Below are 24,976 nucleotides of genomic sequence, written 5' to 3' on the forward strand. Positions count from 1 at the left end.
ACATGACGGAGAAAGCTGTACTGGTAAGACAACGGTGTCATAAAGCCACTGACAGCCTCCCCCACAACCCTGGTTATATTTCTGGAGAGACAGTGAGAGAAGCAGGTTCACCTGATCTCCCACAAACAAGTAGTATTAAATAGAAAATTAAAGAAAACGTTCCCACATTGATAATTATTTACCAACCTTACATTATGTTCATCTTCTGATACAATTGCCTGAAATAAACTGTGCTGAACGTGGTTGCTGCATCCTTGCAAATCTTGCCTCCCCCCACGCCAAATGGCTTGTGATCATGAATTTGAAATTTCTGAGTGTCTGCCACAAGGCAAGAACTCAATCCAGTGCACACAACTGTACAATAGATTCCCACATACAAAAAAGTCTCAGAGAATACACGCATACACCCACCACGAGTTGGCATGCCATTCTTTTAAATCAGCATGAAGAACAAAAGAGTATTCCCTTAGGGCTGTAACTTGCAACCAGTTCATGAATTTGTCTTCCAATGAGCTTGTAGTATCTTGGTGCATATGTAGTACGATATACTTAAGAAACAATAAATAAAATCTTTTAATAAAGAAAGTATAAGTACAAAACAAAGGGTATGGATGTGCAGGAGCATGTGAATGTACTGTACTATGCCATTATATACAGAAAGTCAGAAAGTACTTGCTTTCACGGATCAAACCCTCCATGAAAGTGTGGGTAAAATAAACTTGTAAAAGTGTTATGTAAAATACACTGCAGTTGAAAGTAAAAATATATTCACCTTGGATCCTTCAGACACTTGGAGATTATTCATATCAGGCAAAGACACATCAAAGCTAGATGCTCCTATATTAAAATGATGAGGGTCTGCTGAGGTTGTGTCACATGATGTAGAAAGTGAGTCAATATGATTTGTATCCTCAGATGGGGAAAGAGTTATAATCTGTTTGAAAGACAACAAAAGCACAGAAGCACTGAGTATACAGCTACCCTACCACACGCTGCTTTTATGAACAGGCAATGCAGATGTTGTCTTAAAGGGCAGTGATGGTTGCTCTCTGAGTTTGTACATACAGACATACTATAACACTTTCACTGCTTCTGTCATAAAAATTGTATGCAAACATCCCAGAAGTGAACAATGAAAACCTGACACAGTTTACCAAACTGGAGTCTTGTCCTATTTCTTTAAGTATTAGATACATCAGAAAGATTTACTACTGGCCATTTGTGCAAAATTGTCACATAGTAATTTCTGGAAAAAGGGGCAAATACTCATATCTGACACTTCCTGGTTTTCAAACTTTGCATTAAAATTCCTGATTACATTTGTAAATAAGGGGAAATCAAGCAGTGACAAAACACCACACTGAGTGCCACCCTCCAGTTGCAGCTGATTAGATTGCATCTGGGTGAGAGGAAACGAAAAGCCCAGCTTATTTAAAAACTAAATCCTACCTATTCTTAAATCGCAAGTTAGCAACTTACTAGGTCTGAGCTCTCCAAGATTTGGCTGGTGGTCAGGTCCTCCTCCTCCGATGACTCATCGGAGTCCTCATGGTTCATCTTGTTCAGGCTGGGGGTGCTCCCTGAGAGCTGGCTCTCTTCCAGCAGCTGCATGTCACACTTGTCCAGGCTATCCAGGGACCGTCTGCGTACTCCCCAGTTGAAGTTGTCCATGCTCTCACCCTGAAATCAGACAGAGCGGCAGCTTCCTTGATTTGAAACTCACAATATACAAACCACTAATCACTAGATCAAAGTTAGCTCAAGAAATATTTTTATGTAAAAATATAATACAAACTTGATATAAACATTATGTTGTTAAGCAATAATGTAACAGGAGCATTTATAATTTTCCAGCACTTCACCTGGAGGTAAGAGCGGAAGCATGGAAATGACAGTTAATTGAAGATTCATTCTTTTCAGTATTAGATGTTTTTCATGCACTTGCTGATTTAAGAATTTGTTTTTGTAAGTCCACATATACACGCACCTCAATACCAGTAGAGCAGTGACAGGCAAAAAAAAAGTTTGGAAGCAATTTTAAAGGATTTTTCCATGATGTTTAAAAATATTAGGAGCACTGTTCATAGCAATGGTCCAACTGCGAAACATACGTTAAAGATTTTAGATTCCTTGCATTATATACATAACCATAATGATGAGTAGATTTGAATGAACCCTTCATTTACACACAAAATGTAATAGCTAAAGCAGCACACCTTTTAAAACTTTTATTCTAGGCACATATTGCTTATTTTTGTAACTTGAACTTATTTGAAACTATACTTTGAGAATAACCTGGTTAGCATTTCTGAGATTTCACGTTTTAAAAAGGACACAGTCAAGTGAACCAAACATTTTATATTGACTTTCAGTTGATCCCACATGCATTTACATAAAGCTGAGTGCATTAAGCAAATTGTGTAACTATTTGTTAGGCTGGTAAACTGATACAAAGATCACTTAATTTCTTTCATGTATAAAAATGACAGTTAGTTTTCCACTATTTTTCCATTTTTTTACTTTATGTATTTTCCAGTGGACTGTATCCCTTTTCCCTAACTGCGCTAATTCTCTTGCTCCCTTCTTCAATCTAGCTTGGTTCCTCTCCAGCAAATGCAGGAGCATGTCCACAACTGCTCCTGTCACGGACCCGCAGAGGCCAAAGGGGCCTCACACAGCATGAAGGGTCTACCCAGAAGTATCTAGCCGCAGTTTTGGGTACTTTATCTAGGTGAAAACTCTCAACCTTACATCAACATGGGAAGGAAATTTATAAAGCAAAATGTTTCTTTTTGAGGTTCAAGGCTGACTGTTTAAAACAAGACTGTGTAAGATGCAACGCTCTTAAGCAAACCAACTGCTGAAAATTCAAGTTGAAAGTGATCTTTTAAATATGAATTTGACAAAAATATAGCTGTGCCTAAAAAAATCATAAATACTATTTCAAATCACTGATTATGAGTATCTCCTGGGCTTATGTAGAGTAAAATTATGTGCAATCATAGAGAAAGAGGTCTCAGTTCAGTAAGGTCCCTTAAGCAGATTTGTAATTTTAACCACTTGAGTAATCCCCATTCAGGACTACTCAGACACTTACTGAATGGGGACCAAACTGCATAAAGTGCAATTAATTCAACTGCAACCTTACCTCCTTAACAATCAACAAACTTACATGAGCAGGTCTTATTTTGCATCATTGCTCTTTAATGCAATGGACTTTGGAATGTGATTAGAAAGAAGGAAAGTTCAGTTTCATGACACTAAGCTCACCGTTCATGGACAAATATGAGGAAAAAAGAAAAAAATATTTTTTAGGAAAAAGACAATCCAGAAATGCAAGAACTGTAATCCACAAGAACATGTAGAACTAAGGAATGCACTATATGCAAGAGCAAATGAACATGAAATTGTTATGAAGCCCGACACATTATTGGCAGAACCCTTTGTTTTCATCCTGGGTTTTCATCATATGGTAGTTTTGTGCAGGAAGAGAACAGAACACATCTAAGATTTAAGAAATTAGCTCTCTCTAAATCATAAAAATGACTGTTTGGTTCTCAGCTATTTATTTCAACAAATTCTTTCGCTGTCCATCCTCTCCCACAACAGTTGGAGGACACATGCAGCAATGAGACAACCTCCAGAATGCATCAGTTACTGAACTAACAAATGACAAAATGACATAAATAAGCAAGCAAAGATGACCGTCATCACACCCTGTCCTCATGATGGCTAGTACAGCTATCAGTAAACTTTGCAGCCCATGTCTACGGGAATATTTCTTGTTGCAGTTTTATTCTGCATTGTCTTAAAGAAGGAAGCCAGCAAACAGAAATGAAAAGGGACACTTCTAAGGCATGCGGTGAGAAGGGGGAGTGAATTAAAAGTGAGGGAAAAGGGTAAGAGAGATGAAGTGAAACACAGTATAACCCAAATATCCATAGTATTTGGGTTAACGTAAGCTTGCTGCAGGGGCATCCAGGATCATACTGAATTTAAACAAGAGGTCAACACATGTCTACAAAGATGGAGGAGTTGTTTTTATAGTCTGTTAAGCAATCTTTCTTTCACAGTTAACAAGCGGGAGGGAAGATGTATTTGAGAAGCTGTTCATTTTTATCTACAGTGGGAGCAAAGCTATCTCGTATCTGAAAAGCCACCAATCACAAACATCAATTCAAAAGAAAACAGTCACATATTATAAGTGTGTCTGGCCAGCAGTGAGCAGGTACCGCATAGGACTTCCCACAATCACCACCCTCTGGTAAAGGAGCGGACGTGCCATTGCAGCCACGTTAAACATTACGACAACCCAGCGGAAAGTAGACACACAGAACGGGCAGTAAAAAGGAAAGTAACCCTATGTGGGGGAGAGCAGCGTAGCTCCTCCATAAAGCTGGTAAGAATCATGCAAAACTTCTTTCACACAAGTTTTTACCTTACTGTATTGACAAAGTATGCAAAGTTAATGGAGTTGCACAAATATTGTAGGGTATAGGCAGAAGTGTTGTGGAACTGCACAGTAAGGCGCTATCTCCACATGTTTGTATCTTTTAGAGCACAGGCATTTTGAGACAAAGATTTTTTGGGGGTTGTGTTTCCATAATAACTGATGTACAAACTATCAGAAACAAATATGCAAAATACTGTTGTTGCTGATTTTTGTATCATTTATACAACTCATTACAATTCTCTATCATTTCAGTTCTCTCTATAGATTGATAAACTGCAAGTTTACATCCCAAACTGGCAACCGCTGATGTGCCTTTTCAGTTTTGTTCATGGGGTAAATGAGTCCCACAAAGTTGGTACGAGTATACAGCTGAATTAAATTGAGCTGTATGAATTAATTTTTCAATTAAATTCAGGCTGGTAGGCAATGATGTAAACTTTCTGAAGAGGTCTCAGGTATTGGCTTTAGCAAGATGCTAACAGGAGCCAATATACCACAACAGAAAAGCTGGAAATTATATCTAATTTGCCTATGGAAACAAATGGCCCAAACTTTACTATATTATAAATAATGAAGTTCTTCTTTTGTTTCTACATATTATTTATGCACAGATACTAAAAGGAGAAATGGCTCAATTTGAAAAATGTTGATACTAGAATTAAGATATTTTAAAATTTGTGAAGACTTGAACACGTCAAAAACAAACTTAAAATGAAGCAGAATTTTTGAAGACTTCAAAAATATTTCTAATACAAGACAAAAAATGAAGCACCTGTCAGAAGTGCAAGCACACGCACACCTACCCACCCACACACACACTGAAGAGAGGGAGGGCAACAACAAAACTATGATGTTATCTATAATACAAGTTTGCAAGAAGGCATAACATATACTGGCACATCTGAGTTCAAGGAGCATTCTTACCTGAAGTTCCTGGGTAGCAGATATAACAGATAGAAAAACAAATAGAAAGAATCTATGTAAAATTACTGTATTAAAGACATCACAGACAAACATTTGCCTACAATTGTAACTAATACTATCACAGAAACTTCAACTCTTCAGCCTATCTTTTAAGTTTGAAAATAACCATTACTTGCTTCCACATCTTCATGAAACTTCAAACAAGTATATCTTGTGGTCTGGGGGTGATACAAGCATCACTGGCCTGTTAAATCATAATGTTTTTTTGGGAAGACTAGTTGTGCTCTTGCTAGCTTAAGTTTTCTAACACTGTTTTATTCATGTTTATGAAATATGAAATTCAGACCTGACGTAAATGATACAGTTTCAACTCAGTCATTAGAGATGTAGCCTCTTACACCAGGTTTTAATTTGGCTAAAGTATCTATTTATTTAAAACAGTAGTAAGTCAGCCTGGACTAAACCTTGGAATGCAAGGTCTCAGATCCATGTCAATTTAAAAACCGTATTAAATAAAAGACTACATTTTTCATTTTACTTCACATAAAACCAGAGAAGCTTAGTATCTGTTCCACAAATGACAATTAGTGTATTGATTTAGGCCTCAGTCTTGAAGTTAGCCAGACATATAAAATAAATCTTTGCAGGGTCACAGTCCATGAAGGTAAACTCATTTTGATAGGAATTGTTCTGCATAATTATATATAATCTATATATGGTTTTAACTGGTGAAGAGAAAGAAGACATTCTTGAATTTCACTGGACAAAAAATTATCATGTGGCATTTAGTCAAAATTGCAGTCCCAAGCCCTTGTAATATCTTGAAAGCATTTAAAACACAGAAATGATTGCAGACAGTATACTTTTTGACAAACAACCTGGCTTTGCTTTTCTATCATTTATGATTGTTTGGAACATTAAAGCTCCTTCATAATATTTGGTCAATGTATTTTCAACCATTGATGCCAACTGCTTTTTTTTTTTAAGCAAAGTCATGGGCAGCTGTGAGCCTAAATTACTACATTTTGATATAGAGAATCCTGACTTGGAAAATAAGGACTCTGCAACATCTCTTTCCATTCCTTCATCCTTTCTCTTCATTGGAAAAAAAAATAAAATTCAGATGCACATAAGTATGCACCTGAGGGGTCTGTTTACCTTAAAACTATTTTACTATTGTAAATCAGCTAGGGAGAAAACTGATTAATTCTTCTTGTACACATGTTCTTCTCAGGGCTACAAGCGATGCCTGAGAGAATTCATGTTAAAACTGAGTCCAGATTATGACAAGACAATTTATTAAACTGTTAGGTTTGCTGAACATCTGCACCTTAAGCACTTCAAAAGAGCTAACAATTTCCGAACTTTTAAACAGCAACAAAATTGTTAGACTTGTTTGGCAATGGATATTAATTTTTGGCCTTTCCCACCCAAATAGAAATAAATACTCCAAGTTTGATATAAGCAAGATTAAAGGGTGTAGCCCCTCAAAATTCAGCAGCTCTTCAACTTTTTCCCTTCAGCAGTTTCAGCTCAAGGTGAGCTGACAGGCTTCACCTGTCAAGACTTGATCTGGGCCCTCAGGGTTCTGTTTAGCTCCTGCATGAAATGATGAAATCACGGACACCTAAGCAGAGTGGAAGGTACTTCTCTCTAAGCGTTAGTGATTTCATCAGCAGTTGCAGCAGTAACAACAGCCCGAAGGCCTGAATTCATGTTTTGGAGGGTTACTCATGAACCAACAGATTTGGAACAGTTTAATTTTATGGGTTTTTAATCAGCAAATATATTCTTGTTAATAATTTAGACCTTTAAAATTGCATTTAAAATAAATTAACTTAAAAGTAATTCACTGAAAAGGTACTAGAACAGAGGCTTTATCTTCCAGTAACAGTTTTTCAGTGTTTCCTAAAGTAGATTCAGAAAGGAAGGGTGTGGTAGCCTCTTACTGTCATGCTACTGAAATGAACGCTAAGTGAACATTATAAATAATCTGAACTCAAAACTAAGTTTATAGTTATACAGTTAAAGTTTTATGTTACAAGAAGAGCATAGTGTTTAGTAGAAAGAATATCAAGCTGTTTTAATAAAAAATCTGTTTCAGAGAAAATATACTGTACCTCCCCATCTTCCAGCTCAACATCTAGGAAATCAAAGTCCCTAAAGACTCTGAATTGTTGTTCACTGTTGGAATCATCCATGTTCTCCTGCTCCCTTGTTCCGTCTTCTGAAGACACCAAGCTCGTCTGGTGCTCAATCAGATCCAAATCACCACAGGAAGAAAAAATTACCTACAATTCAAAGGATTCCGCTTGTAACAAACTGCTCCCTCTGGTTGTTTCTTCCTAAAAGCTGTAATCTGTTATTCAGAAGACTGTATTTCCAGTACACACCTAATTCCTTCACTGAGTATTTTTAGAACACTCTTTATTATTTATGTTGGACAGGTGCCTTCAGATTAAACTTGTACAAAGAAACAACTTCATACTGCAGGAACACGTCCAAGAATATTACAGCTACCTCCTAATGGCTGCAGATTGATGTTGCCTGGATGTTTGTATACATTTATAGGAACAAAATTCAGAGAACTTAGCAAAGAAAATACTGTCAAGGGGATGAGACAGTAAGTTCATAAAAAAATCTCTAGTTAAAAATTATGTTAAAAAACATGTCAAGATTAGAAAACACAACAAGCTATAATGTTTCCTTTCCTACTAAAAATAATTACATCTGCAATTTAATTGTGAAAATTAAACAGTCCCTGTCTTGCAGAAATGAAGGACCTGTTCACCATAATACAAGTGACATATAACATATTAAAAAACAGTCAGAAATTTTTCTTTCTCTGTAGAAAATATTTAATAACTATTTTAAGACCTTCCTATCTTGGATGATCTATTGCCAATTTCCTGGCACCAGATAATATTAATTTTTAAAGAGTAACATCAGAACTACTATCTAATGGAAAAATCAGACACCCCCTACCCCCAGTTTTATTTCTGTAATTTTATTTTTTACTTTATAAAGGCTCTAGATTGCTAATACCAGAGGTCATTACTCTGTACCCACTGAGATGGCATAAGTAAAACCCATAGCATCAGAGATCTCTCATAGCAAAACTATATGTAGCTCTGTAAGTAAATCATCTTTAAGTGAGAGGGCCATTCACTCACTCATTTATATGGTGAGAAATGCAGCATGGGCCAGTACAAACGACAATGATAGTAACGTGACATGAAACTATGCAAATCAGGTCAGCAACTCTGGGAAACAAAGTTCTTCACTTTCAAAGTTTAGGACACAATGAAACAAAGAAATGGTCAATGCAAGGCTACTTACTGAAGGGTTTTTACTCAGCCCAACCTCCTGGCCACATAGAGAAAGGACATGCACCAGCTTTTCCTTTGTCCTTTTCTAGAAAACAAGATGTTTCTCAAGTGAGCGTTTTTTTAACCACCCATTCTCCTGGTGGCTAGAAACATACATTAACAATTTTTAATTAGGAGGAACCAACCAAAGAATTAGTCATTAAGTACTCAAAGGGTTGCTTTCAGAGCAACTATGCATACAAGGAAACATAAAAATAGCTGTTAATTAATTTGGGGTTTTATTATTTTTAAATTAGCCTATTAATTCTATTCAGCATAATAAGGAAACATTGGATCATGTGCATCACTTCAAAAGGACAGTTCAGAAGCTTAAAGTTAAGCACATGCATAATTATTTTTGCAGAATTGGGCGTGAGCCACTGCTATATAATCTGCTATATTTAAAAAAGGGCAATAAATGCATTTATTCTGCATGGTTTTATTTTAACTGGCAGAAAACCAAAATCAATAAGGTAATCAAACATCACTTTTAGGAAAATTGTTCCAAGGAATTCTTTTTACCTGATTTCCCATGAAAACAACACTTAGAAAGTTGCACATGCTGTCTGTCTGCTCTTCTTACTAATTCCTGAACTCACCTGTCATTCTTAGCCAAATCTGACCTAGAGTTAGAGGTCTTAAAGAGATGCATTTCCTACAGGTTGAAAGACAACCACTGGCTGGGCAGAAGAGGGACACAACTCAGTCCATTTCTGAGTCCAAGAAAGACATTCAGCACACACAGTCAGTCAGATGCTGTGCTGCCACTGCCCCAGCCAGCCGGGAGCACTGTGTAGGGGACAGAGGCCACAAGCATTTAAGAACTTAGTGTGTGTTAATTCAGCTGCTAATGAATAGTGGGTTACTTTAAAGGAGTGTACCTGAGAGTACTGGGGTCTCTTCCAGCTCACAGGAACAAGGACATTGGAGTTAGATCCTGATGAGGTTGAAGAAGTGCTTCGGGTGACAGCCATTGCCCTGGGTTTACCATCTCGTCCAGAAGAACTCTGCAGCTCATCATACCGTCTCCCAATAATTGGAGTCTTAAATAGAGAGTAATTATTCACTAGTACTATGGTCCAGGATTAACTTATAGTGGGACATATTACCTCAGCTGCAGGAAAAGATTACTCTGAAGATCATATACAGGGGTAAAACAAGGAGTGCACCGAATTTCATGTCACTTGGTATGTATGTTATTTTCCATGGTGAACGTCTCAGTAAGGTATGTATGTTATTTTCCATGGTGAACGTCTCAGTAACTATTGCCATACCTAGTAGCTAGTGCTTATGGTCATGAATAGGTAATACTCAAAGCAACTGTCAAACTAGTTTCTAGCATAACAAGCAGCAAAAACCCCAGAAAGTTTATGAAATTTATTTCAAATCCACATTTCTTGCACGTTCTTTAATGTGTTTTTCCTAAGAGTGCTGAGCACTCTGGCCCTATTCCAACACACAGCAAAATGCTTTCTTGGATTGATGATAGGATGCTCAGGATTTTCTAGAACTCTACCTACATGAAACAACAAGAAGAAACTCTTTATACAAATAGTACAAGATGCCTTTTTATATTCATATTTCCTTTTAAACCAAAGTCTCACTATTATCTATATGAAAAAGTCTATAATGCTGCAAAGTCATGCAAGTTCATAGCTATAAATAAATAAAGTTGCCCATTAAGGTCAATAGGACCACTGAGTTCTATAAAATTAAAAGGTGAACAGGGTTTGCAGGATAAAGACTGCTGTAAAAGAATTCAGTCAGAAGTCACTAAGTACTCCCTTAAGGGACATACTTCTATGTTTAACAGTTACAGAGAACATTGGCATCCAAGTATAAAATGCTTGGAGGGGGATTTTATACATATAGTATACTTACATATTACAGTTGGCATAATTGCAACATAGCTTTTCCACCAGATAATTTTAAACACAACTAATAATTCCTTCCCCCCAAAATCTAATGAAAATTCAGAAAGAGCCCTTCAGCATGGGTCATTAAACATGTCACTGTGGATCAAGAAGAATTTAAGAGACTTTCAGTTTTATAATTTTCCTTTCCCAGTTTTTCAGCTTTCTTAAGGAGCTACAACATATGTTTTAGGATTATCAAATCACCGAAGTAAGGTTTTAAGTAGCAGAATCACAAATAGTACCTCTGAAATATCAAAATGAAACTCTAAAGTCTTCCCTGGTAGCTCCTTGGAGGCACTGTTCCACACTCGATGTATTTCCATTTTTGAAAGATCGCTGTGTTGATAGGATGGTAAAACTAAACTGGCAGAACGAGAGACTACCAACTTCAGGATATTCAAGGCTTCTCTCCAGTGAACGCTCTAGAAATAGGTATATTTAATCAGCAAATGGAAAGAAAGTTTCACACATGTTCAAGATAATTTACATTTTACAGTCGTATTTTTTGCTACATAATAAAACGTGCAATTGGAATATTACTACTCTTTCTCTCTCTTGGCGACTGACAAGGTACGTATTTGCAGAATAATTTCAACAGCAGAGACCAAGACTTACCTAAGGTGTCATTGTTAGGCAACTGGCCTGCAACCTGGGAGACCTGAGTGCAAGGCCAACTTGGCAAAAGATTTAAAATCTCCTACCTGAATGCCTTAATCAGTACGAACAAATATAAGGGCCATTGCAGAATTCCCATTTAACAGAAAAGCTGACTTGATACAGGCTCTTTACAGCTGTGAATACCTAGTAGAAATATGTATTTTCCACTTGCTGAGAATTAGGTGCAGAAGTCTCTGAAGGGAAGTGCTTATGCCACATCTCCCTCACACTAATAATTAAAAAGAGTGGTCAGTCAGACACTGCCTGGTATTAAGCTTGCTCCCGATGTAGCGTAGCTGCAGCCTAACCCTTCCCACACAGTGAATGCACAGCTTGGGCACCTGGGCATGCACAGTCTATGAGGCATCAGGATGTTTATGAACTAGATACCATACTGGACAGTTGCAGTCCGCCCTGCTAGTCTAGTCTTAAATTCTTATAAAGAAAATTAACGTAGGATAGTAAATACTGCTAACTTCCTATGTTAATATAAAGAAGATATAGTATTTACCTGTACATATTTTTCAATGGTTTTTAGCACTTCCATGTTAAACTGTTTCACAGGAATAGCTGACAGGTCCATATAACTAAGAAGACTGTAGATCATCTGTAAGAGGGACTGTTGCATACTGGGAAGGCCCTTTTCTAGTAGCTGTTTAAAAAAAAAAGTGAAAATAACTAAATGTTGAGACTTTTCTTCTTATGGAAAAAGCTAATTGTTTCATGAATACCATTTATACTGTTAATCTCTCTTCACCCACTGATTTGGCAATGCCATTTTACAATCATTTTACAAGTGATGATGATACAAGTGCGAAGTAAAAAAGATCTTTAAGCTGGGAGCCAAATGCTAGCCTGTTTTGATAATAAAACATACATTTTAAATATGCCTGCCCTAACTTATCCAGAAAACACATTCAGCAGTTGAGTAAACTGGCAGGTAAAATTTACACTGCAATTAGGGAAGCACATCCAATAAAAACAGGGGAGTATTTTTTTTTTATTTCTACCTTTGTTGAAAGTCAGTGAGAAAAAAGAGAACATGCTGAAGAAACAAAACTACTACTATTCAGACATCAATATATATTTATCCAAATATACTTCACTGCCAGGGCTCACTGGCTGTAACTGCCAAGGAAACATTTTCTGTTGAGGAGGAGATGGAGTCCCTGGGCTCTCTTGCTGTAGAGGCTAATACAAAAGAGGGCTTCATCTAAATCCCGGAATTTTGGAACACCTGAGTGTAGATCCCGGAATACCACAATGAACCTTGGAAATGCAACTGTGCTTATATATATACATGACAGTAATTCAGGAGGCGTACAGACGTGCTATGTTTGCACATGTGTGTGAAATATCTCAGCTGAAAGGAAGGTAGCACGTTCTTTCATTGGAAAGAACATTCCTGGAAGGTAGCATGTTCTTTCATTGGTGACAGGTCTTGTCCCACCCCACAGATTTCAGAGGCAATCAAAGGTTATTGCTGGAGGTTACCAGAGGCTCAAGACTAGACTCTATCCTTCTGTTCAGGCAGACAAAAAGCTCTTCTAACACTGGTTAGTAGAGATATTAGGATCTAGAAAACAATTATTTATAAAAACTCTGTGGTGCTGCCTCATGTCTTCCATCAGAGAAAAATTTCAACTGTTATCCAAGTGGGTCTAGTAATTTATTAGATGCCCTCTCTGGCCTGAATGACAAGACTCCTTTTTTTATTGAATGAGAAGGCTTCATGCCAACCAAAATGGAATGATCAGTCAGGACACACACCTATCTCATCCTACTAAATATCTTCTGATTTCTTTCATCAGTAAAAGTGAACAGTAATTAGTGATTCATAAAACAAAGTAGGCAAATTCTATTAACAACACAATAGATGGAACTTACTCTGCTTTATTCCTCTACAAAAAGATAGCAAGAATTTTTAAATTAAAGATCCTACATGGTAACCTGCCTCAGCCCATGGATACCTTTACTGAGAGATAAAACATGGATACCTTTACTGAGAGATAAAAGTTCTTTAGCAACTATTCTTCAAAACAGGGTTATAGACATTTTCTTGTCTTCTATTAGCATCTTGCAATGGAAGGTTTGATTCCTGCCTTGTAAATAGTTTGTATGATCCAGCACATCAGCCAGTACACCATTTCAGTGTAGGAATAAAGGACTACAAGAAACTATCTGGATGAGAGAAAGCAATTTTTTTGTTCTCTGACAGAGGCTACTGCATCAGATAATCACTTTTGTGATAGGAAAAGGAATTCTTGGGAAATAATGGGAATTTTGTCTCTATTGCTGGCTAGAAAGCTGGTCTAGCAACTTTATCTATGACAGCTTCTAATTGCCCTTCCAGTTTGTATAAATTTGTTGTCAACAGAATCCTCTGACTTGAACAGCTCTTGCCCCTTAAAGTCTAAATATTTGTGGACTGTGCCAGTTTTCACTTGTTCAGATGTGGTATATGTGGTGGTTGATAGTCCAAGTGTGTACTTATATACACCATGAATTTGTAACAAGAAAGAGTATTTCAGTTTAAAAAAAGAACAGCAACTTTAAAATGCATTTAGTACAATAAGAATTCTTTTGTTGCCAGAAGTAACAAATATAGCAGCAAGATGGAGTTGTAGTAACACATCATTTGGATCAGTGAGTTTCAGGACAAAGATTTTCCACTGTATTTGTAAGAAATCGTAACTGTTCTCAGTCAGTTTTTTCTTTTTTTTGTGACTCTGGTCCATATGAACTGTTTTGAAGAACTGTGGATTCCTCTGTGGTACCTATCCAGGTCTTTTCTGTGTTTAGGGATCCACACTCCATTAGCAATATTCGTCCCTTTCCTGAAGCAGCAACTAACCTAGAACTAAGCGGAGAGCAGAGCCTGCTCCTCCAAGGGCTGCCTTGCCTGGGCTGGCTGCTGCTGGATGCGGCTGCTGGGGTGCTACTGCAGGAGAGCAGGAGACAGTTCCCTTTGCACCTCCAAATCCGGCAGCAGGTGAGAAGAGATGCTCAGCTCTTAGGCTATGTTAGTCAGTCAAACATATGTTTTCTGTGTCCACTGAGGAAATAAAGAAGGCATTTCAGAAGCCATGTCCGATAGACAAGCCATTAGTGGGATAACGCCTGATCTAGGACATGCTTGCAACACAGATGTTTTAATCTCTAGTGGTTCCTTGGATTTGAACAGATTCTGAATGCTCATGCTTCTATCACAAGCAATCGTCTATCTAACAGGGAGAAGAAGGAAACATCTATCATGAGCACATTACTATGCACTATGTCGTTTCTTGTCCCTTCTGTGTTAATAGCATTACCTAGTAAAGTCCAAGCATGAGCCTGGACTTAATGAATCACTAGTGTAACACGTGACCTATGTTAATTCAGATATGCTACTAGAATGATTGTGCTATCATGGTACAAGGTTAATTTTTTAAAAAAAATATGCAAAAATTTAACATAAAATTAAAGTAAGCTTTCAGTAATGTGTTTGTATGCTGATTTTGGTAGGGGAGGTTCAAAGTTCTACTGCACTATTAAATAGTGATTTTTCCTCATCTGTAGACTGAGATCCCCAAGTGTTTTTCTAGAAGAAATGATCATTTTTTCATGGATGGAGATGTAATATGTAAAGCTGAGTAAGGAGCACTGCTTGCCACTGTAAAGTTTGGATAAGAAAACAGTTGAACTGTCTTATTTTATGCCAGGATCATACCCCTAGCTGACAAGCAATTATCTGCCATCAAATAGGTTAAATGCAAATTTTTGTCTGAATGGCAATAATTGAAGCTTTCACCTTCTGCTGAGAGCATTTATTCTCATAGTCTTAATAACTTGTGGTAGAAAGTCTCCTTCTGGAGGTATACCTTTGTGTTTGGAGGGGTCACTGTTGCAACACAGATTTCCTTTGTTATTCTTAAGTACTGCATGTCTCTCACCCCCAGGCCCAACACTGGGGACTGAGCCAGGATTGTTAAAGCTGGAGGCTCTGTAACCAATGGCTATAAGATTCAACTGCAGATTGCCCAGTGGGGCTGTTAACCCATTTGGCTTTACCCATTGACAGTATATCCCACAGTCAGTTTATAGGAGATAGGAGCACATTGTTTATCCTGGTCTGGGGATTAACTAAGAAGAAAAGGGGAAACATATTCTGAATGCTGGAAAAATCTTTTCCATGGCCACAGCAGGCTGAACAAGATGGTTTCTTGTCTCCTGCTCCTCCTCCAGGCTGGCAGCTACCCTATGCCCATACAAATATTCCCAGACATGATTCAACAGAGCTGCAGTCAATGTAAATAGAGAAAGGAAGTCGTGCTTACTACTCTGTCATCCTGCGATGATGGTGCTATGTGAGGAATGTGCCTTAATTACGGTCAAAAACCTGCCTGACTTGCTGTTAATATAGTAGTGTGGTACCAATCTACAGCAATGGGGAAGTGCAAAGAAAGAGTCTCCAGATGCATGTCTAAGCTTGTTTTGAGGGGAGCGACATCACATGGAATGGCCTTTATGGAGATGCTGCAGCACTAGCAACTGTACATAGAGCACTGAAGGGAAAACAGAGAGGCCGACACTTTCCTAAGGCTGGGAAAGCAAAGGAGAAAGAGTTTAAACCTCCATTTTTACAGCATTTGTTTATTAGGAATACAAGTTTCTGCTGTGAAGGAGACACTTGACTCTGGAGAATTCAGACTCATTGTGTTTGAAGAGCTAATAGTTTTTCAGGGTCTTGGAGTTTGAAAACAGACTGAAAAACCTCAGGGTCCTGTTTCAGTCTCCTCCAGGAAAGTCATGGCTTTCACCATCAGTCAAAATCTGATATGATCGTTTACTTAGAGCCTCCATGTGCAAACATGGAGCTTGAGGCAGCAGGGCCAAGTTTGCTCTGAAGTCAGAGTGAGTGTGGGAGCACAGCCTGGCCTCTCATGCTCATGAAAATCTTGTGGATAGCTAGTATCAGAGATGCCTGTGGAGTTTCTGTAGATCCTTTGGCAGAGGGGAGAATGACTCTGCTCCAAAAAACAAAGCTGCTCTAAAAAAGCTAGTGAATTTATGTCATGAATACAGAATTACCTTCTTCCTGGATGAGCGGGGAGACTGAAGGCATCTCACTACAGCATAGAAGTGAAGGGATAAATCTAAGAACTCTACAAGAAAATGGTGTCCTGATACTGATCTGACACAGAGGGCAGAAGATCAAGTGACCTTAAGCTAAAGAGCAGAATTGAGCCTTGGATCCCCAGTAACAATGCTACATCAGATCTATACTCCAGGCGTGAGAAATGTTAGGAGTAAGTGAGCACAGGGGAAAACCTGGGCAGCAAGATGATCCCATTCAGTGTTAGAGGAATGCATACAAATTGGTTATCAAGAACCAGATGCTTATATAGCACATGATATCTTATTGATGCTGCTAAAGCCCTTCTGGAATTAGTGCTTCTCTTATTTTCCTCAGTGTGATCTAAATAAATGTTGCCCAGTTTCTCTCTCTTTCGCAGTGGAAAATCTGACCGGCTGATGAGTAAAGCTGCTTTAAGATGTATCAGCCCTGCAGACCTTTGCTGGCTTTTGTTTTAGTGTTCAATATTGATTTCTTATAGTAATTCCCTTTCTTTCTGCTAATTTCTGCTTTTCATTCTTAATTATAAGTAACAGCTACAGAGAGCGCCCAGTAATCTGCAGGCAGACTTCAGCTGTTTGGGTTGTTAGGCAACAGAAGAGTTAAAACAGTAAAAAATCTTTGAAAACTTACCTCAGCCAAATATGTAACCATACTCAAAGTAATATCAGAAAATGCTTCATGAAGGTAACGGCAAACCACATTTACCCAGGTAGCACAGTCCCTTGTATAGCTGTGTGTTTTATAAAGGGTCATGACATGTGCAAGATTTGACAGCTTGGGGTTCTTCTCCTCCAAACAAACCTAATTAAATATAAATGTCAAAACACATTAAGAACAAGGCAACTGCATTTACAGGGTCTGAGGATGTACAAAACAGTAAATTACTTTGATACCTGAGCAATCCTTTCGGCTATATCTTTACAAAACTGGTTTGGGCTGTCAAAATGCTGAATTAAATGGGGCAGTAGACACAAAACATTCAGTGGAAATCCTAGAACAGGAAAATACAGAACAAAATGTGTATTTTGGACAGCAAGAGCCACAGTGATCTTCAAGTTGGTGTTTCATGGGAGGTCACCGTTTCAATATTACATTAGCTGTAAATTCACACAGACTCTGTCAAGTGTTAACGCCACTGGCCATGCCACATTTGTCTTAAAGGGGCCTTAATTTGAAAATCTAGTATATCATTTAGGCAACAGTACTGTTATAAAGCATGAACCTATTTCTGCAAACACTACTGCACAAACACGTATTATAACTCACAAAAGTATATATTTTATTCCTGTTAGACAGTACATTTATCTTTTCCACTTAACGGACTTATTGACAGTCTTAACTGGTGGCATTTTCATTACTGCTGCTAAAACACAAGAAGAAATTTAGTAAGCATTGATAAATGAAAAACTGTTTTGGTCAGGCTGCCAGGTACAGCTTCCATTGTTTTATACTGTTCACGTTAATAATAATAATAATAATTAATCAAAATTCTGATAGAACTGGTCAGATGAGACTACTCAAATGGTATTTTTGAAGCTAGGAGATGGCTCCTGCACCAAGTGCCAGCTGCTGTCGTTAGCATAAGGGCTTTGTCTGGAGCTGGGATTCAGCTCTTCTGCACCTACTCATAGATAGCTGATGAACTACAGACAGCGACTGTAACTGGGAGCTGTAACAAAAGCTGCTCCAGTTCAGGTGGGAGCTCAGAGCTCAGAAGTCAAGAAATTGTATCTGGACACAACCTGTTTTTTGAAAAGAAAGAATCTAATCCATGAAAATAGCTTGCTAACCATTCACTCCCTCTTGTTCTACACAATTAAACAAGTCGCCTAAGACAGGAGCGTAATTTCCCCAGGCTTCCTCTATACTCAGGGAAAAGGAAAAGATACCTCCAGATGGTACCGTCACAGCCCATGTGTGAGTTGCCCAGCTGAAGTCTGGAACACAGGCACCACACAGGTGCTTAAGAGATGGGCAGGCTGTTCATGGCATTCATCCCCTTACTCTGTGTCTAAGCTTGTTATGACTTAGTTGTGAAGCCTGCACAATTGTATTAATATCTGTGTTTCTGACTGAGACAGAGGAGTAAATATCTGGAACAATACAGAAACTCTCTTCAAGAAATATAATTAAGAAGTGGTCACAACCTCTAATTAGTCACAATTAAATAATTGGGAATTTCAAAATGTTACCTTATTTCCTTATAATCCAGGCCTCTCCTCCCTCACTAATGTGCTATTGTAGTTTATCTAAAAAGTGTACATGAATTTTCAATATTTATATTTCTAGCAAAAATCCCATGAAGCACTAATTTAAAATAAAATAATTTGTGATATTCTGAAAATAATTCAGTGGAAATACTAGCCAAAATAGGTTCTAGAAAATTTCACAGTATCTCCTTACATATGTTTATTTTTTCAGCACTCAGAAACTTTATATGCTGCTAAGCACTAGAAATGAAATGTGAAATAATACATGACCGCTTTCCTCCAAAACCTTATTGTGCAATAGATTCACTTTTCAGAAACATGTTATATTGCTATGGAATTTCCAAAAAGCCCACCCAACTCAAAGCAAAAGTACATTATGCTATATTAGAAGAGAAAGAATAAATGCCGTTTTTGGTTTTGTGCAGATAGCCTAATTCTGTCATCAAATGTCAAAGCAATGGAAACTGAAAGAGAGGAAAGTACACTGGTTTTACCTATAGCTTGAGAGGAATCCACCATGGATATTCGGGAGACTGGTGTCAGCAAACTAAAAAGCTGTAGTGTGAGATCAGTGGTAGTAAGGGAGGTGAATCCTTTCAGGAGTAGCTGCTGAAGCCCTGAGAAGTCTGCCCACTTCAGCTGCCCTTGCAACTTCTCTAACTTCTCCCGGTTTTCAGCTTTATCTAGCGGCAAATGAGCCAGAAGTTTATTCAGTAACCGCAATGCCATTAGATACTCAAACTCAAAATCTGACTCCATCAAAGCCACAGCAACCCAGAAGATGGTGGCCAGTAGGTTGGTTGGATTGTTAATATGGGATGGGTCAGTGAGACTGTCCTTTAGAGAAGATGAACTTCTGGTTTTAGAGGACAGGCCTTGCTGGGTGCATGCCTGAATTCTGTCTAGTGTGGCACTGCGCGGTGGGTCTGAGGACTTGTCCACATCTCCAAACTTTTTGGGTACAGAGAAGCTCCTCTGGTGCCTGCTTCGTTCAGCAGTGGCTGTGTTACCGCTTGCAGGATTCACATTCAGCTGTCCTGTGCTCTTCCGGTTTGCAGTCAGTTTGGTGCTTGATGTTAAATCTGGTGAAGATGAACTGAACCCAAAATATACAACATACATTGCAATGTGTGAATGCACAGCTTGAAACTTGTACATATTGGATGCAAGTTATGTATTTATCAAACTGTAAATAAATATTTAAATAGGAAAAGTAAAACAACACACTGTCTATTGCAGCCCATGTTTTTTTTCAGAAGTGCCCACAGACATGACTGAAGTGAGGTTCATGTGGCACTGCACCAAACCAGAGCAGGATAGTCTACAGTCTAGTTAAGAACAACATGGGGATAAAGGATACAGAGCTGTGAAGTGACTTGTGGAAATGCCCATATAATGGGGCAGTGGTGGAACTGAAAACAATTTTGGTCTTTAAAATGCTCTCATCGGTGGAGCAAACCCCAAACTTGGCACAGCCATCAGGCAAAAGGCTCAATGGCTTACTGGCTAATGTGAGAACTGTGGAGAGAAAAACCAGTGTATCTTAGGCAGAACCACAAATATGTCACATTATCCTCAAGAAACCTGTCATGTGGCTGCTTAGGTTCTTGCTAGTACAGGTCCTTCAGAAACCTTGTCACTGCATCCTCCCCTGCCTGTATCCTAAGATCGCTTCAAGGTGATTTACAGAAAGTGGAGGTGTTTCAATTTCAGTGACTGATGCCTCCTCCTGGACTATCACGTGATGATCCAGACAATCCCTATCAATTATCTGCAAGGGAAGTTTGTTCTGGACAACAGCTAATTCCTGACTCTCTGGTCCCACTCCTACCTCATACACTATGAGTCCCTACTGTCTATAATACTTGAAGAGGATCTTATGGAATCAATAGTGTCAGGGTAAAGAATATTGCATCCCACTGCTTTCTGGAGTGTTTCTTATTTTCTGCTCCATCTTGCTCTTTCCTGAAATGTGCACTAAAGAAAGATAAATAGCTCTTAGTTTAGAAAGTAGAAGCTATATTTCCCCACCTCTACTCTGTCACTGGGCAATACTTGTGTTCTACCATTGCAGTATATTACATAGCACCCTGACTACTAGTTTCAGAAATGATAGACCTTGTATTTTTGTTCTGCATGTAAAGCATGGTAACTTACGGACATTTTTCAAATATGTTCCCTATTCTGTTGTTGCTATTAGGAATCAGATAGACATTAATCTCCCTCAGTACTGTCAACAGCTGTGTTACAGAAGGAGCCTGCAATTTCCTTCCATGTATGAAGGTCTACTTTAAGGCCAAGAGTTGCCCAAAGATGATCCACGCATCTGGCAAAATCCATGGGTTATGTATACATGGGACAAAATTCTCCCTAGTTTTATTGAGAAGAAAAACCATGATCATTTACTTCTTGGGGAATGCTTCATCTGAGAACAACAGGTTGTATGAAACCAATATTCCAAAAACCATGTTTCTTCCCAGATATTTTTTCAAGTATACGGTACAAACGTGAAAAATATACAGTATTTTTAAAGGATGTTAAAGTAAGTTATAGCCAAGTGGCAGCAAGGCAGAATTTACAATGCATTGTAAGGTTCCATTAGTTCTATGAACATTTCCACTACTGCAAAATTTGGCTGAGATGTACTCTTAGACTAGTTCTCTGAATGTTACAAATGAGCTCAGTCTTATAAAAATAATTTTATGCTGCCAACTGCAGAACTGCACCCTTAACATCATGAGACACTGAAAAAAAAGATACAGTTAGGAGAACAGGCTCTTACCGTGACAACACCGTCAAGAGATCACTGTTCTTCAAACAGTCAGACAGATTATCCACAGCAGCTTCCAAAGTAAGTAGTGCCTCCATTACATACCCCTATCAATGCATGAGATTAACCATTTCAACAAAGACATTCAAAACAGTGAACATTTAAAAATCTGCAGTTCATAAAAGGAGTAGACATCTAATGAAAACCTGTAATTTCTCCTGAAAAAAGAACATTCACATCAATGCCACTGCCCTGAACATTAAAATGTCACTACAAATGTGTTTTATTTTCTGCCTCTGAATGATCTATGAAGGCATGCAAGAAGGGCACGTATCTCATCAGGGGACTGGTAATGGCATACAGAACCTCTGACTTGCAGGTCACCAATTTAAATTCTACACAAGCAGTTGTGACAGAATATTACTGTCATCTTGTGGCAGTTTCATTACCTAAGTAAAATATGGATGTGATGTCAGTCTATTTCTTATTAACAGCTAGTAGTTCTCTATTAAGTCTTGAATCCTGCAATAAATAGTCTTTGACTGTAAAATTTCAGGAGAGATCAATCTGTTTAGCTAAACCAAGTGAACATAAGAGAGGACTGGATCAAATAAGGTCAGCATAAGTTTTGTATTGTTATGGATGGTGTGGATTTCTTTATTCCAAAGGATGTTAACATTTGAGAAATGAGGTGGTGTCTACTTCACATTGTCAGACTACACCAGCAGATAGGATGACGGATTCCTTAAGCACAAATTAATGATGTGAAAAGAGAAAAAAATGGTCATCACGGAGATTTCATTTTGAGTGACATTTACTAGATGTTTTCTAGTTGTTCTCTTTAGAGCTATATAAGATTTAACAGCCTGATGAAGGCTTTGATAAGGTACATATGGATTCAGTAAACTCAGAGGTAACCTCTTCTAAGGCCACATTCTATTTTGCATCACTTGACTCCAGAACATCTTGTTAAAATGGTAATTTTAAATTAAGTATACATTAAATCAACAGTACTAAGAAGCATTATGTATACATGCATACCTGAATCTCATCTCCATGCTCTCCAATAACTTCCACCAATCTTGACAGGAGGTCAGACAATGCATGTGCAGAAAGGGGCTGCTTTAGGGCCCTGAATATCTGGAAAGAGCGACCTGCATAATGTCTTGAAGAGCTTGAAAGAGCTGTTTGTAAAGCGACTTCACTCAGATGCTGCTCCAAATGAAAACCTAAGCAAAAGAATAGTATGTCAGTTGGGTTTTTTTTAATGACAGACTTTCCTGTGGGTCATAAACAGACTGAACCAACTCTGTAGGGAAGATATGCACTGCAGTGTGTCCTGCAAACTCTGTGAGAAATGGAGATGCAGAAATGTCTGGGTTTGGGAGAATTTCCTACTGTTTACATTTATTTCACACAGAACGTAAGAAAATAAACTGCAAAACCAAAATTCTGAGTCTGCAAATGTTTGTCAGCAAAAACCTGAAATTCCTCATCTGATTTAATTTTTTTTACAATTCCTGGACAAACTTTCAAGCCATCCACTATTCTTGCTGGCAGCAACACAGTAACTTCTGAACACTCCCAAACCTAAAGCCAAGCTGAATTAGGAGTCTTTCTATTAGCTTCAGAAGGCTTTGCGTAAGATCTTAAATATGAATACTGATGCTGCATTCTGCTTTGATCTTGGAAGATATTTAATTAGTGACTGTGTTGGTTTTCAAAATACGATCAGTACATTTCCTAAGCTCTAAAAACATAATAAATTAAAACTAAACTTTAGTTTCCAGAATAAATTTAACAAAGTTACATTTACTTAGTAACTGTGATGTATTTTACCAACAGGACATAGAGGAGCTTTTATCTGGTAGCTTTTATCAATCAAAAGGCTTTCTACCAACAGCTTTGAAGAAATGTTCGATTTAACATTCAGCGACAGTCCAATCTAACATTTTTTAAAAGCAATTCTTTCATATGTCATACATCCCTGTTAAGACATATGTCATGCTTCTGCATAATTGCAATATTCTGCAATATGTCATGCTTCTGCATAAGCAGATCTACTCAGTCACAAGATAAACATTCAGTGTGACCTTGAGGGAATATTCTTTTAATTATGCAAGGAAAAAAATTTACTACCTGACTTGGAATCTTTAAATACAGACACAACATGACGCAGAAAATTAGTAAGCTGTTCTGCACTCTTGGTGTTCTGATTTTTGGGTGTGATATCTTCATGGCACCAAAGTGGACCAAATGCCCTTAAAGAAATACATAACAAAGTGCAAAATTTCTTTGAGTTACCTGAAATAAATGTAATCAGTTAAAATATATAAACTGTAAAGGCAATTAGTTATTTCCAGGGCCATAGCCCGGAAAACATGCAACTGACCAGAACTTTATGAGCAAAATACAAGTAAATAGATATTCCTATGCTGTATTTTACATAACGTCTCTTTTAAAATATAAGTTATACCATTTAGAGAGCAGCATAAACAAATCCCTGGTTTTTAATTTAACATTGCATCTAGGATCTGCTGACTGTAGTTGGTAGTTAATGTCAGTTTCACCATGGCTTTTCACTATGCGCTGTGTACTTCTTGTCTAATTTTGTAGTAATAAAATGGTCTTCTTCCATTATTTCATTGTTGAACATAATACTATCAGTCAATTAAACATTTTATTCCTGTCAGGCAAGATTTTTTCCTGTTGTTCCTGACACTGTAGTACTTCTAAGTACCTACCTACCTTGTAAGTATCAGTAAAGGAGGAATGGGAGTCTATAATTACTATAAAAACTCGTCATCTTCCTTTGAGTCTTTTAAGTTGCTACAGATAATTGTAAAGAAGACATGAAAGATGTATTTTGAGTACGAATGTATCCTCCGCTTATCTCCATTACCTGGTTGTCAGAAACTCAATTAATTTGTTTGCTTTCTCATCTGTTTCAGCAGCAGTGTCCATGTCCTCAACCTCTTGTGTAATCTGTGGGAGATTTCCACTGCTGCCTCCCAGACTGATACTGGAGGAGGTGGAGCTGGAGCTCAAGCCAGAGTCTGGCACCGGAGACGACTGGTATTCCCGCAGAAAGTCAAAGCCACCTGCCAGCAGAAAGGAAGGCGATAAAGATGGAATGCACTGTTGGGCCAGCATTACAGATGAAAGCACCCACCAAGCAGCTCTTTTCAGAGTCAGCTGCAGAAACCTTCTACTGGGAGACACAGGGAAAACATGCAGAACACAACCCTCAAACGCCGATAGGTGTGAGAATGGTACTCTGTTTCTAAATGTGTAGAATCCAATATAAAATGAAAAATACTAAAGCCAAGATATATATATATTTTTTACTGCACAAGGGCTACAGGACTTGAAAAATAAATGTTTCATGGCATTTTACAATCAGAACTATGTCTGTCTGTAAAGTGAATTTTGAAGTTGGCTAAGTGCATGCAAAGTTCAGCTCACTTATCTGGGCTAGTCTGGTGAGGAAAAAAACCTGTGCAGGGCAGAATTTTTAGGACAAGGATGTTGTCCTAATTTTACAAATGTAATGGAACTG

At 38.0% G+C, this 24,976-nt stretch overlaps 1 protein-coding gene across 2 annotated transcripts in view; it reads right to left on the bottom strand.

Annotated features, from left to right (window-relative positions):
- FRY (FRY microtubule binding protein) overlaps positions 1 to 24,976 on the bottom strand; it is a 173,712-nt gene that overhangs the window by 25,535 nt on the left and 123,201 nt on the right. The window contains exons 40-54 of one of the 2 annotated variants that reach the window (XM_075727969.1): positions 24,320 to 24,518; positions 23,557 to 23,678; positions 22,459 to 22,646; positions 21,430 to 21,524; positions 19,142 to 19,743; positions 17,331 to 17,428; positions 17,068 to 17,238; positions 11,830 to 11,970; positions 10,904 to 11,083; positions 9,627 to 9,788; positions 8,717 to 8,791; positions 7,498 to 7,668; positions 5,378 to 5,386; positions 1,480 to 1,680; positions 773 to 934 (exon numbers count right to left, since the gene is read on the bottom strand). In XM_075727969.1, the coding sequence (XP_075584084.1) occupies positions 773 to 934; positions 1,480 to 1,680; positions 5,378 to 5,386; positions 7,498 to 7,668; positions 8,717 to 8,791; positions 9,627 to 9,788; positions 10,904 to 11,083; positions 11,830 to 11,970; positions 17,068 to 17,238; positions 17,331 to 17,428; positions 19,142 to 19,743; positions 21,430 to 21,524; positions 22,459 to 22,646; positions 23,557 to 23,678; positions 24,320 to 24,518 (2,576 nt within the window). The remainder of the gene's footprint in view (positions 1 to 772; positions 935 to 1,479; positions 1,681 to 5,377; positions 5,387 to 7,497; positions 7,669 to 8,716; positions 8,792 to 9,626; positions 9,789 to 10,903; positions 11,084 to 11,829; positions 11,971 to 17,067; positions 17,239 to 17,330; positions 17,429 to 19,141; positions 19,744 to 21,429; positions 21,525 to 22,458; positions 22,647 to 23,556; positions 23,679 to 24,319; positions 24,519 to 24,976) is intronic. The other variant, XM_075727968.1, reaches the window with a different exon arrangement.

This window comes from Pelecanus crispus, chromosome 1 (genome assembly GCF_030463565.1).
Source record: "Pelecanus crispus isolate bPelCri1 chromosome 1, bPelCri1.pri, whole genome shotgun sequence".
NCBI classification, from domain to species: Eukaryota; Metazoa; Chordata; class Aves; order Pelecaniformes; family Pelecanidae; genus Pelecanus; species Pelecanus crispus.